This window comes from Dermacentor andersoni, chromosome 3 (genome assembly GCF_023375885.2).
Source record: "Dermacentor andersoni chromosome 3, qqDerAnde1_hic_scaffold, whole genome shotgun sequence".
Taxonomy (NCBI): domain Eukaryota; kingdom Metazoa; phylum Arthropoda; class Arachnida; order Ixodida; family Ixodidae; genus Dermacentor; species Dermacentor andersoni.
Window position 1 is genome coordinate 14,245,623 of NC_092816.1, and position 13,870 is coordinate 14,259,492.

A 13,870-nucleotide genomic window follows, 5' to 3' on the forward strand; every position below is an offset into this window, starting at 1 on the left:
TCTGGACTAGGACGGCACCGAGGCCTAGGCTACTGACGTCAGTTTGGATTTCTGTATCTGCATCCTCGTCGGAGGGTGCAAGTACCGGTGGCAACTGCATGCATCGTTTGAGTTGCCAGTTTCCCGTGCACTGTTGGCAAGGTAGCAGAAACTAGGGCAGCAGTGTATAGGCGGCGTCATTCAAGATGTAGCCACTGGCAAGCGTTTACAAGAACATTTTATAAAACAAAGAATATCTGTCATGTTGCATAATGTAACATCCGCATCATCTGCATGCCATGACCAGTATATGTGTGCATCAAATCTAAGTGAGGCGCAAGGCATGTTGTAAATATGACAACAAGCGGTTTGCGCAGACAATTTGACTAAGCAAGCCGCACAGGCACACACTAGCGTTTGTTACTGTCAGTATATATAACAGCTCCAGCTTGTTACGCCTCCTGGTGTTTTCCACTTGAAGTCAACATCACATTTAGTGAGATGTGTCAGCGGTTCAGCAATGCGTGAAAAGTCCTTGATAAAGTGCCTGCAGTAGGCACATGTGCCAAGGAATTTACGCACTGCCTTCTTGTTGATAGGCTGCTGGAACTTTGCGTTGGCAGTGTCAGGATTGGGGGCTCAATCCCATTGCTCGTAACCCGTTGTCAAGATTGGAGTCCGGCATGAATTAGAAGGTAGCTGGCCCATGCCGTTCTCCAACTTATACACCCCGAGGACGTTGATGAAGGGAAGGACTGCTTCTCATCGAGAACGAGGAATATGGGTTTTTTTTACAGTATCTACATCAGTCTAGCATGACTGCTTGAGAAAGAGTGTCCTGAGCAGCCGCACAACAGCCGTTTTTAAACACTCCGTGTTCCCTAGATTCCTAGGGGAGGCAAAACGTTCGACGCCATCGTAAACAAGCCGCCTCTCCGCAGGACGGTTTACACACACATGTACGCACTTTCACTGCACCCGGAGCTGACCTTCGCAACGCGGCCGTCGTGTTGTCCATTGTCCTGTGTCCCCTTAGCCAGGTGGTCACGCCCGATGCAAGCTGGCGCCTCTAAATTCCAGAGCGGACCTCGCACAGTGGCCTCTGCTGCTGCCCATTGTCTGGCGTCTCGATCGGCGCGTGGGAAGGGGTCTCACTAGACGTTCCCGCGGGCTGTTAAGAATGGCCATACGGGGTGGCAACGTGCCAGCTTTCAGCCCGCTGCACGCGTTCCGAGCCCACCAGTCGAAGCGCCCTTCCGAGAGCTGCGGTCGGCAGGCCGCCACGTGGCGCACGATCAACTCCGGAAATTGGTACTTGGCCGCACCACCCGAGACGGAGCACGGTTCTACGAAGCCCTCGGTCGTCGACTCCGGAGCCTTTGTGTGTATGAGTTCGCACCTGTGTGTTTGCGTGTGTGTGGGCGTAAACGACACTGCGGAACGACTCCCCTAGGTCGTTGACTCCGAAGCCTTAGTGCGGGGCGGCGGCAAGTTTACCATGCTTGGACGAACCTTCCCGACCATTCCTGCTCCGTCCTCGTCCGAACGATGACGTCGAACTATGACGTCAAGCGGAGAGCTTATAAGCAGCGTTTGCCGGCTGCTAGGAGTGCTCGTGTCGTAATCGTTGTCGGGAGCTGAGTGCTCCTTGTTATGCTCTGAAATGTACTAGTGAGCTGTGTGCTCGTAAACTGTTTGCTGTATGTTAGTTTTGCGGGCTCCATATGGGAGTCGCGCTAGTCAGCCAATGTATGTCCTGTTTTAAATGTAAATCCTGCAATTAAATCCTGCTCGCCCAGTCCTGTCGTCCCAAGTTCATCTCTACAGCTACGACCGCCAAATCTTACAGGGCTCAGTAGCAATAGTTGGTCCGCCGAGCCCGTTTAGTCACAATGGCGACGAGGCTAGAGCGTAATGGTGGCATTCCGAGACAAGGTTGCCGCTGCTGTTGCAACTGACTGACAAAACTTGCATCTCAGCGGGCCGTTCTTAACATCAGCTGTGTTATGCGGGTCGGGGCAGACTCCAGATTTGCTAATGACGTGGTCCAGGAACAGAAGCACATCGTTAGCGAAGTGACACTTGTCCGGCTTCAGAGTGAGCCCTGATGACTTGATGGTCTCTAGTACTGTCACAAGCCACCTAAGGTGATCATTGAAATTTCCAGCTAAGACAACATCATCCAAGTGGACAAGGCAGGTCTGCCACTTTAACACTTCTAACAGCCATCACGCACTGAAACGTTGCAGGCATGGAGAACAGTCCAAATGCCATGACCTTGAACTCATAGAGGCTGTCTGGCGTGATGAAGGCGGTCTTTTCTCGATCCTTCTCGTCGACTTCTATTTGCCAGTAGCCAGCCTTGAGATCCATCAATGAAAAGTATTTAGCGTTGCAGAGCCAATGCAATGCATCGTCTATCCTCAGGAGGGGGTATATGTCCTTCTTCGTGATCTTGTTCAGTCGACGATAATTGATGCAGAAACGCAGTCTTCCGTCCTTTGTCTTCACTAAGACTACAGGAGATTTCTATAGGCTTTTTGATGACTGGATGATGTAGTCGTGAAGCATTTTGTCGACTTGTTGCCTTATAGCTTCACATTCTCTTGTCGAAACTCCGTATGGGCTCTGACAAAGTGGTCGAGCACACTCTTCTGTTATTATGCAATGCTTTCCAGGAAAGCTGGTGTATCTCGAATCCTCGATGACGTTGAAAAACTTTCTTCGTTCCGTCGGAGAAGACTATTCAGCTGTTGCTACTTACCCATGGGGAGACTTGGTTTGATGTTGAAGTCCGATTCGGGAACTATGGTCGTCGAGGTAGATGCCGTAGAATCCGAGAGGACAAACGCATTGCTGGTTTCCAGAATTTTCTCGATGTATGCGATCGTCGTGCCCTTGTTGAGGTGCTTGAACTCCTGGCTGAAGTTTGTCAGCAACACTTTTGTTTTTCCTCCGTGCAGCCGAGCGATCCCTTCTTGCGATGTAAATTTCACAGTCAAGCTGTGGACGTTGATCACCCTCGATGGCACCTTCTACATCTGCAGGTGTTTCGGTGCCAATGGAAATGACAATGCTGGAGTGAAGTGGGATGCTCACTTCATCTTCGAGCCCACTCAAAGCGTGGTGACTACGGGAGCTCTCTGTCGGTATCGCTTGATCTTCAGCCAGCGTTATTGACTTCGACTTCAGTTCAGTGATTGCGCCGTGTCGGTTCAGGAAGTCCATGCCGAGAATGACATCTCGGGAACACTGTTGGAGGATAACGAAGGTGGCAGGGTAGGTTTGGTCATGAACGGTAATTCTTGCCATGCATATTCCAGCTAGTCTTATGAGGTGTCCTCCAGCTGTCCAAATTTGAGGGCTGTCCCATGCAGTCTTCATTTTCTTCAGCTTGGCAGCGAATAATCCACTGATGGTGGCGCAGTCGGCTCCAGTTTCTACAAGTGCGGTGACTTCATGGCTGTCGAGAAGCACGTCGAGGTCTATGGTTCTCGGCCTTCCGTTGCAGTTAGGTCTTAGTGTCGGATCACGGCGGCAGCACGTTGACCTGTGGCAGGTACGTGGTGTCATCAGGTTGTCTTGCGTTGGTGTACTCTTGGCTCCGATGCTTTGTCGAGATGGCATCGTATCCTTGCTGCGTTGTTGAAATGGATCTTGAAGTGTCATTGGTGGATCTTCGTCAATTCGATGTACAGCAACTCCATCGTGCTGCTTTTAGTTTTCTGGATAAGGGTTTATGGACTGGCCGTGGGTGGGGCCAGCGCATGGTTGGCACTGCGGCGACAGGTAGCACCATGGTGAAGGCGACGGGGACGGTCGTTGAGAACTCCGCTGAATGGCGGCGAGGCAGTGGGCGATGTCACAAGGGGCCGTCTGGCTGTGATGAAGGCGGTCTTTTCTCGATCCTTCTCGTCGACTTCTATTTGCCAGTAGCCAGTTTCAAGCTGTGGACGCGGCGTGTTGACGGTTAACCCTCTTAGTGCCAAGTCGTGGTATGGGCATTGGCAGTACACATGGCCAGCTTCTCTGCAGTGATAGCAGAGTAGGCAGTGGTCAGGGGCGCGACAAATGTCTGTATTCCTCACGTAGCTGGGCTGAGCGATGGGTGGGCATGCTAGGGGCGGCGGTGGACGACGTAACTGCGGCATTATAGGGCCCTGGCCCGGTCGCGGAGGACCTTGACGGCAGGCAACGGTGGCGTCGGTCATTGTTTCCAGCTGGCGCTGTGGTAATTTTGGTTGCATCTCCGGAACTCCAAGTAATCGCTGAATCTCTTCTTTGACGATGTTGGCGATTGAGGCCACTTGAGGCTGCGATGTTAGAAAGAGCTTTTGCAGTTCCTCACGAAAGACTGCTCTGATGGTCTCCTGCAGGTCATTGCTGCCAAGTGCTTGAACGTCGGTGTAGTTTGCGGTCAGCAGTCTGCAATTATGTTGCCTTGTCCGCATATCGAGTGTATTCTCAATAGTTGTGGCCGCAGAAATAAATTCGGCAACGGTCTTAGGTGGTTGCGAATCAATCCGGCGAAAAGCTCTTGCTTCGAACTGTGCATCAGGAAGTGAAGTTTTTTCTCTCCCGACATGTCTGGGTCAGTGTGTCAGAAGAGGTGAGTCACCTCCTTCATAAAAATCGTGACGTTCTCGTTCGGCAGCTGCATGCGGTTTTCCAATAGACCTTGGGCTCACTCTTTCCGCAAGATGCTTGTGAACGTCTGCAGGAAGCTGTTGCGGAACAGGTCCCATGTAGTCAGGGTTGATTCTCGGTTGTCGAACCACGTCCTGGTGGCATGTTCTAAGGCGAAGTACACATGCCGGAGCTTGTTGTTGGAGTTTCAGTTGTTGAATGCAGCGACCCTTCCATATGTTTCCAGCCAGTTATCCGGGTCTTCAAATGATGATCCACAGAAGGCCGGTGGCTCCTTGGGCTGTTGCAGTATGATGGGGGACGCTGGGGCTGCCATTGGCGTTGACTTGGGGACAATCTTCCTAGTCGTCTCAGGCAAAAGTCCATGTTCCGGGGTCAGCCCTTGCAGCCTGCAGCTACCTCGCTGGTTCTTGGCGACATTGCTGTTGTCTTCCGCGTTCAGGCTTGGGTCACGGCTTTGTGTGGACGTCCAGTACATGAACGCAAAGCACCTCCACCAGATTTCGCGCAATAGTGACGGCAAAAAAACACAGTAGCAATGCTATGAAAGGCAAAAATAACTTTTATTGGGTGAACCAGTGCCCTCAAAGACAGGCTACACTTAAAGAACGGCGACAGCAGCGAACACAGTCGGCAATTGTCGAAATCTGATCTGCTGGTCAAGTGCGTCGGCTTTTATACATGAGTCATCGAAGGTTCCAAAGCAATCGCTGGTGCCTGTGTGTCTTACAGAAAATTCTGCACAATTCGCATTGCTCATGCAATGAGATTACGCAAGCTTCGGTGACAACAGAAAACGCTTAGAAACATCGATAACATTCGAGAAACTTTCAATACATGCGGGCGCATCCTGCGCTGAGCAATAACATTTGTTAGACGGTGAAAAGCGGCCGCCCGGAAAAGATAAACAAGCACACGTGTCAATATTTTCTTTTCAGAGTGTTGGTAAATGATTGGAATGTGGCATGTCTATAGTCACCAACGTCAAGCTTGTTTAAATCACCATCGTCATTGAGGAGCTAGACAATGCCAGATTAAGCATCCAAGCCATGCCATCATTTTGTTGTTTTGCTATGAAAAAATCATTCACACTACATTTACCATGGCTTCTTTTTTAAGGCTTAGGCTCTAAAAACGCCTGTCGAAAAGGCACTTTCAGCCATTTGGCTTTAACATGACAAACGTCTTTGGCTAAAGTCAGACACTTCAAACCATCATGCCAGATTGGTTGACTTTATTACAATGGGAAATTTAACTTAGGAAAGCGACTCAAAGAACTTGAAGCGTGTGTCAAACTCAGTAGCTGCCTAGGTGAAAGAAACAGCAGCTAAGAAAAAAGTGATTTCACTATTTTCTGTGTATCTATATAAAGAAGGTTTGTTCCCCCCCCCCCCCCCTCCCCCCTGAATTCGATCCTTTGGCATTCTTGAATTGTCCTCATTATACTCAAACCGTCTAATGTTCTGTATGAACCCTGTGCATGAAGCACACTTCAGAAGAGCATATTTCGGAAATCCACATTCTGAAGACTTGATTGCACAATTGTTTTTCTTGCTTAGGATGAAGGCCAATCATTGAATGTGGTTGTACCTAGCATTATCTATCAAGAAATGATGCCACTCCCCCCCTTGGGCTACTTGCAGAAAGCACATGAAGAGCAGACAGTGTTGCGTGGACAAGTGGAACAGCTTCAGGCATCGCTGGAAGGGGCCTCACGTGAAGCTCAGGACCACCAGCGAGACCTACAGGGCCTGGCTCATCGAGTTTCCCTGCTGCAGGCAGCACTTGAGGCATCCCAGTCCGCTTCTTCCTCCTCGTGCCCACAGGGGGAGGGTGATAATGCCACACCCATTCAAGAGTGAGTGCATGCCTGTGTGTGCACATGTGAATGAGTGCATGTGCTGCCTTAGTATGTCTCTGTTGATCCTTGAGAGCAAAATAAGTGCAGGAAAAGGACTGTAGGTGATAAATAGCACACAGGAGAGGCAGCTCTTCAATGTGGCTCTTTGTCATCTGCTGCTTTTCCCCCCACAAGATCAATAGATGTCATTTCCACTGCATTTTTCTGTCTTCCTGTGTTTATTACTAGTTCTATCTAGACAACCTACTGAGATTATGAAACTAAATATGTGTCATAGTAGATGCATGATGCAATTGAAACTCGATTAAACGAAGTGATGAGCACGCTCAAATTGTAGCTTAGGAACACCCAAAAAGCTACAGCAAGCTACCGCAAGAAGTTAGCCGCTAACCCACACTTGTGTGGGTAAAAAATCCGCAAGGCTGGCCCAAATTTCTTGTGCATGAAACTGAAAGAAGGAAAAACAAATGCACGCATGCACACATACGCGCGCGTGCGCGTGCGCGTATGTGTGCACACACACACATACGCGCGCGCGCGCGTATGTGTGCACACACGCACGCACACGTGCGCGCGCACACACACACGCACACACACACACACGCACGCACGCACGCGCACGCGCGAGAGGGTCGTCGGCAGAAGGCACAGTCACTGCTTGTGCACGCTCCGCATGCGACGGCAGCGTAGCACATGGTGCGTCATCTTCCAACTCGGAGTCATCGTTTGGCGGTGCAGCAGAAACCTGACGAATGATCTCGCCGTCGTCGAGTTCTGCGCATGTCAGTACAGCAGTGTCAGCGCCTGTGAAACTGTCAAATGAGACGGTGTCCGGAATCGCAACGCAACCACTGCGCAGGTCTCGGCAGAACATTTTCCGTGTCAGTAGGGAGCACATCGAAGGCGACAAATCTTAAGCCTCCCGGCACCCGCTTGCCGGCATTTCCCAGCGAAGTCTGCGCGGGCACTGTTGGCGCCATTAGACACTTGACGCGATGTTTCCGTACGCCGCGTTGGATCACCGAAACCTCTACACAGCACACAAAGCTAACACCACCATGCCGACACCAGTCGCACAAACGAAAAACGTCGCCTGCTCGCAGCGTCGTGCGCGAAGAAACAAATCAGCTGCTGAATTGTCTTGACATGGCTTACTATGCTGAAACCGGAACTGCTGTAGAGCCACTCTATCGAACCAGGCAGAAACGATGATGATGAGCGGGGATTTCCAGTAGCGCCACTTCATGGGGCAGCAAGGAGGCTCTGTTCAAAACAAAAATGGCATTCAGCATGTCGAACTATGCGCCGGTCAGAGTCGGTGCATGATGCTCTCGATCGAGGTGGCTCAAGGAGTGTCCGAAAAATCAGACGAGAGGTTGCAACGTGTCCGAACTTTCGGCAGTTGTTATACATTATGGTCTATGGGGAGAATGGCGGTGCCGCGAAGCTTACTGAATAATCGGGCATGTCCAAATTTTTGGAGTCCGAAAAATCGGTCGGCGACTGTAGTTGCAAAAGAATCATGCAGATGCAACACCAATGCCAGAATCTATGTGAAGCAACGCTTTTGCGATGGTAAATGAGACAGAGGAGTATACAGCATAGACTGCTTATAATGTAAGTCGCTGGAGCTGTGAGTTTCCGCACTGTAAGTAACTATGAGCTTACAGTTTTCTGCCTGGCTAGTGATTGTTCACACGTGTACCCTTACAGAAGAACTGCTTCGTGACATAGCTTGAGCGTCACCTTTGCTTACATTAATCCCAGCAATACTTGCATTAACGTTTTTTAGTGTGCTTTAATTTCACAGAGCTGAAATACTACGGGCAAAACACATATTCTGTATATTTTAGACTTTCTTTGCTCATAGTATGAGTAAAATCCCAAGTCATACCTTTTTCTCTTCTTTCTTTCTGCACCTTCAAAATTTTCCACAACATACATAAAGAGTATTCAGCTGTTTTTCGATTGCTTTTGCTGTGGTTTTATTTAACACCCAGAAATAGGTTGTGCTTTGGCTCAGTGGCTTTGGCATTTTGCTGCTGAGCATGAGGTCACGGCTTTGGTTCCTCGCTGCAGGACTGGTATAGTACTTGCCCTGTGAAACTGGCATGCTCTCCAATGTTCCAGGAACATGGCTGGTGAACAGGCAGTGTCATTCTGACTTTTATCATTGTTACCCTGGGACATGGTTTGTCAGCTTGTTTGGGAAAAAATTGAGTGCTTTGGGCATTGCACAAAGACTTAGTTTTTATTTTTGCATTTATTTTCGTTTCTTTTTGGGTGATAGAGATGATGCATGTGTGCATATATTGTACACAGTCTTGTATCTCTCCATGCTTTTATAGTTTATGTGCATGTACAGTTAAGTATCTTTAAAAGCTCGTTGTATTACAGTAAACCCTAACTTACTCGAACTCTGATATCTTGAAATATTCATCATCATCAGCCTGGTTACGCAGGGCAAAGGTCTCTCCCTTACTTCTCCAACTACCCCGGTCATGTACTAATTGTGTCCATGTTGTCCCTGCAAACTTCTTAATCTCATCCGCCCACCTAACTTTCTGCCGCCCCCTGCTACGCTTCCCTCTCCTTGGAATCCAGTCCGTAACCCTTAATGACCATCGGTTATCTTCCTTCATCATTACATGTCCTGCCCATGCCCATTTCTTTTTCTTTATTTCAACTAAGATGTCATTAACTCGCGTTTGTTCCCTCACCCAATCTGGTCTTTTCTTATCCCTTAACGTTACACCCATCATTCTTCTTTCCATAGCTTGTTGCGTCGTGCTCAATTTGAGTAGAACCCTTTTCGTAAGCCTCCAGGTTTCTGCCCCGTACGTGAGTACTGGTAAGACACAGCTGTTATACACTTTTCTCTTGAGGGATAATGGCAACCTGCTGTTCATGATCTGAGAATGCCTTCCAAACGCACCCCAGCCAATTCTTTTTCTTCTGATTATTTCAGTCTCATGATCGGGATCTGCGGTCACTACCTGTCCTAAGTAGATGTATTCCCTTACCACTTCCAGTGCCTCGCTACCTATCGTAAACTGCTGTTCTCTTCCGAGACTGTTAAACATTACTTTAGTTTTCTGAAGATTAATTTTTATACCCACCCTTCTGCTTTGCCTCTCCAGGTCAGTGAGCACGCATTGCAATTGGTCCCCTGAGTTACTAAGCAATTCAATATCATCAGCGAAATGCAAGTTACTAAGGTGTTCTCCATTAACTTTTATCCCCAATTTCTCCCAATCCAGGTCTCTGAATAGCTCCTGTAAACACGCTGTGAATAGCATTGGAGAGATCGTACCTCCCTGCCTGACGCCTTTCTTTATTGGGATTTTGTTGCTTTCATTATGGAGGACTACGGTGGCTGTGGGGCTGCTATAGATATCTTTCAGTATTTTTACATACGGCTCGTCTACACCCTGATTCCCTAATGCCTCCATGACTTCCGAGGTTTCGACAGAATCAAATGCTTTCTCGTAATCAATGAAAGCTATATATAAGGGTTGGTTATATTCCGCACATTTTTTTATCACCTGATTGATAGTGTGAATATGGTCTATTGTTGAGTAGCCTTTACGGAATCCTGTCTGGTTGTTTGGTTGACAGAAGTCTAAGGTGTTCCTGATTCTATTTGCGATTACCTTGTAAGTACTTTGTAGGCAACGGACAGTAAGCTGATCGGTCCATGATTTTTCAAGTCTTTGGCATCCCCTTTCTTATAGATTAGAATTATGTTAGCGTTCTTCCAAGATTCCGGTACGCTCTAAGTCATGAGGCATTGCGTATAGAGGGTGGGCAGTTTTTCAAGAACAATCTGCCCACCATCCTTCAACAGATCTGCTGTTACCTGATCCCCCCCAGCTGCCTTCCCTCTTTGCATAGCTCCCAAGGCTTTCTTTACTTCTTCTGGCGGTACTTGTGGGATTTCAAATTCCTCTAGACTATTCTCTCTTCCATTACCATCGTGGGTGCCACTGGTGCTGTACAAATCTCTATAGGACTCCTCAGCCACTTGAACTATCTCATCCATATTAGTAATGATATTGCCAACTTTGTCTCTTAACGCAAATATCTGATTCCTGCCTATTCCTAGTTTCTTCTTCACTGTTTTTAGGCTTCCCCCGTTGCTTAGAGTATGTTCAATTCTATCCATATTATACTTCCTCATGTCAACTATCTTACGCTTATTGATTAACTTGGAAAGTTCGGCCAGTTCTATTCTAGCTTGTGGGAGATACGGGGTTCTCCTCCGTACTCTTGGGGACAAAGGAACGACAACACAGTAGTGCAAACAGTCACAAGGGCATTTATTGCACCTTTCATAGATCAATGCCTGCTAGCCGAGTTGCTATCCCCAAAACATGCTGATGGGCGCGCGACAAATCTAGAAGTCCGACTTACCGCGACCGCATTGCGAGCGAATATGTTCGCCCCATGCTGGATCCCAACGCCTGGTCGCTCGTGCGTACTGTCACGCGAACGGTGTCCAAGGCGGCCACGCGAGACGGTCTTGCAGAAGCATGGTCGGCGCCCGCGCGGGCGGCACGTCCGTCCCGCTCGCTTCCCGAACCCCAAAAAGAGAGCGCCTTCTCTTCCGGCGCCCAAGTAGCCCCGCCTGTCGGCGGCGTTAGCAGTGCAACACTCGCGCCATCTCTTGCACTGCGCCCCAACCACATCGACCGCCGCGGGCATCACGCAGGCCACGCGGCGAAGCCGCACTACAGGAGGCGCACCATGCGGGAAAAACATCAGGGGAGGCGCGAGGGTCGCGCATCCCCACAAGCTGTAGCTCGAAATAGCTCGAAATAGCTCGAAATATTGGTGAAGTGTAATTTTTTTTCTGGCTGTGGTGTCAACGGATGGGTTTCTACCTCTTATCTCAGGGGGGGGGGGGGGGGGGGAATAATGTGCATGCCATACTTTGTATATCTCGAAATCTTCATAACGATACCACATATAACAATATATCGGTTATAACGATGAGTTGACTTCTGAGTATCAACTTATGCATTAGGGCTATGAGAAAAAAAGCATATGCAGTGGAACCCCGTTCATACGTTTTTCATCGGATCGAGGAAAAAAAACGTAACAGCCGGGAAAACGCAACAGTGAGGAAAGCTCCGAAAATGAATGAAAAAAGTGCAGCTTCAACTATAGACAATTTATTTCCACAGAGTGCGCCTAGAACTTAAAAAAGTCTAGAATGGTGGCTTGCCGTTTCTTTCACTCGCTAGAAATCGCCACACGTTTCTCAATAGCCTGGAAGGCCGCATTGCTGTCAGCGTCGCTGTGAGGTGCGACGTATCTGCGGAGGAGGTCCATAGCCACGACGGCTTCTCCAAAGCTAGGATTTGGCAACTCTCCGGCATCATGCGGCTTGTGCTCCTCGTCGTCACCGCGCCACGGCAATGGCAACGGACGAAGGAATATCCGCGGGAAATTTTGCCTTCTTTGGCGTAATCATGCTAACGTGCTAACGATTGTTTAGTATTGCTGCGGAGCGCGCACGTCCGAGCAGCCCAGTTGCGCGCAGCGCGGCGTGGTTTCGCGAGAAATGTAAACAAGAGAGGAGAGCTGGCCCGATAGGCGGAGCAACGCCATGAGCAACGCCAACTTCCGGCTTCCCTTTAGCTATAGCTTCACAAAGAGTGACGTCAGGGCCTCTCCTGAGTTTCCTTCCTCCGTGAGTCGACCCGTTCAACAAACCATGCGGGGACCGTAATCACAGTGATGTTAGTGAGAGCATTTTTCACGAATGGCCACCTAGTGGCGGCCTCTCGAAGTGGCGTGCGGCTTCTTGCAGCCAGTTCCATAGCCAAGCCCGGCCAAGCCCGGTCAAAACTCGTCAAAAGTCAAAATGGCGGTTGAAGCGCGTTGCCTACTTTAGCCCAGGCGGGTTCGGGTTGCGACACATCATGCGGGAATGTTTTCACAGCTACTACGTAACAGCGGGGTTCCTTATACATTGGATCCTATGGAAGCTATGCCGGGACCGGATGAAAACGACGTAGCAGCCGGGAAAACGCAGCAGTGAGGAACGTAACAGCGGGGTTCTACTGTACTGTGGAACTCTGTTTATATGTCCCCCAGTTTTCGACGACTCGGGTTTTACGACGGATTAGCGCAGTCCCGGCGAAGTCCCCATAGAAGCAATGCATTAAAAACCCCAGTTATCTGACGCAATTTTACACCTGACCCGTGTTATACGACGACCCTCATGAAGCGCGGGACGGAACAGCGGACGGAACAGCGGACGGAACAGCGGACGGAACAGCGGACGGAACAGCGGACGGAACAGCGGACGAAACAGCGCACGAAACAGTGGACAAAACAGCGGACGAAACAGCGGACGAAACGGCGGACGAAAGAATAGTGCCGCGGGTCTCTTTCCTCGCTCCGTCCGCATGCACCCCACCAGCAGCCGCCCGCGACACCCGCTGTGCTGAAATAGTGCCTTTTCTTCTCCACAATCTATTTCTCCCTCTCTTCTCGGCGGCGTCGCCTCTCGTCACGTTGGGGAAGCGTTTCTCTCCTTCCAGTTTCCCAGCAGCAGATCACCGTCAAGGTAGCGTGGAGAGGCCTAGGTTTTGTGGGATTCTCACCCGTGCTCTTGGGACAAAGGAACGACAACACAGTAGTGCAAACAATCACAAGGGCATTTATTGCACGTTTCGTTGATCAATGCCTGCTAGCCGAGTTGCTATCCCCAAAACGTGCCGATGGGCGCGCGACAAATCGCGGAAGTACGACTGACTGCAACCGGGTAGCGAGTGAATATGTTGGTCCCATGCTGGATTCCAACGCCGGGTCATTCGCGTGTACGATCCCGCGAACGGTGGCGCGTTCCAACGAGGCCTTACGAGACGGTCTCGCAGAAGCATGGATCGGCGCACGTGCAGAACGTCCGCACCACTCGCCGACCCTCAGCCAAAGAGCAAGAGCCTTCTTTTTTCCGTGCCCAAGTAACCTCGCCGTTAGGCGGCGTTGGCAGCGCAACACTCGCGCCATCTCTCGTACTGCGCTTCAACCAGACTGACTGCCGCGGGCATCAGGCCACGCGGCAAAGCCGGATTACAGGAGATGGGAGCTATGCGGGAAAACAACATATCAGGGGATGCGTGAGAGTCTTGCATCCCCACAGTTTATTGCACATGTTCTTTGTCGTAATCCTAGTGACCAGCGTTCAGCAGAGGTTTTGAGTTGTGTGGAGTAACACGACGCACAATGTCCCGAAAGCAGACAGTTCTGTCGCTCGGCGATAAGCTGAATATTATCGAGGAAGCGGAAAAGCGGCATGGACCCACGAAAGCCAGCATTGCCCGGGACCGTAAGATACCTGAATCTTCACTTAAGACGATCCTGGCAAACAAA

General features: G+C 49.8%; 1 protein-coding gene across 1 annotated transcript in view; it reads left to right on the plus strand.

Annotated features, from left to right (window-relative positions):
• The window catches only part of LOC126520883 (cytospin-A-like), a 134,815-nt gene that overhangs the window by 53,738 nt on the left and 67,207 nt on the right, over positions 1 to 13,870 (plus strand). Inside the window, exon 8 of the mRNA XM_072287072.1 lies at positions 6,270 to 6,484. Within this exon, the coding sequence (XP_072143173.1) occupies positions 6,270 to 6,484 (215 nt within the window). The remainder of the gene's footprint in view (positions 1 to 6,269; positions 6,485 to 13,870) is intronic.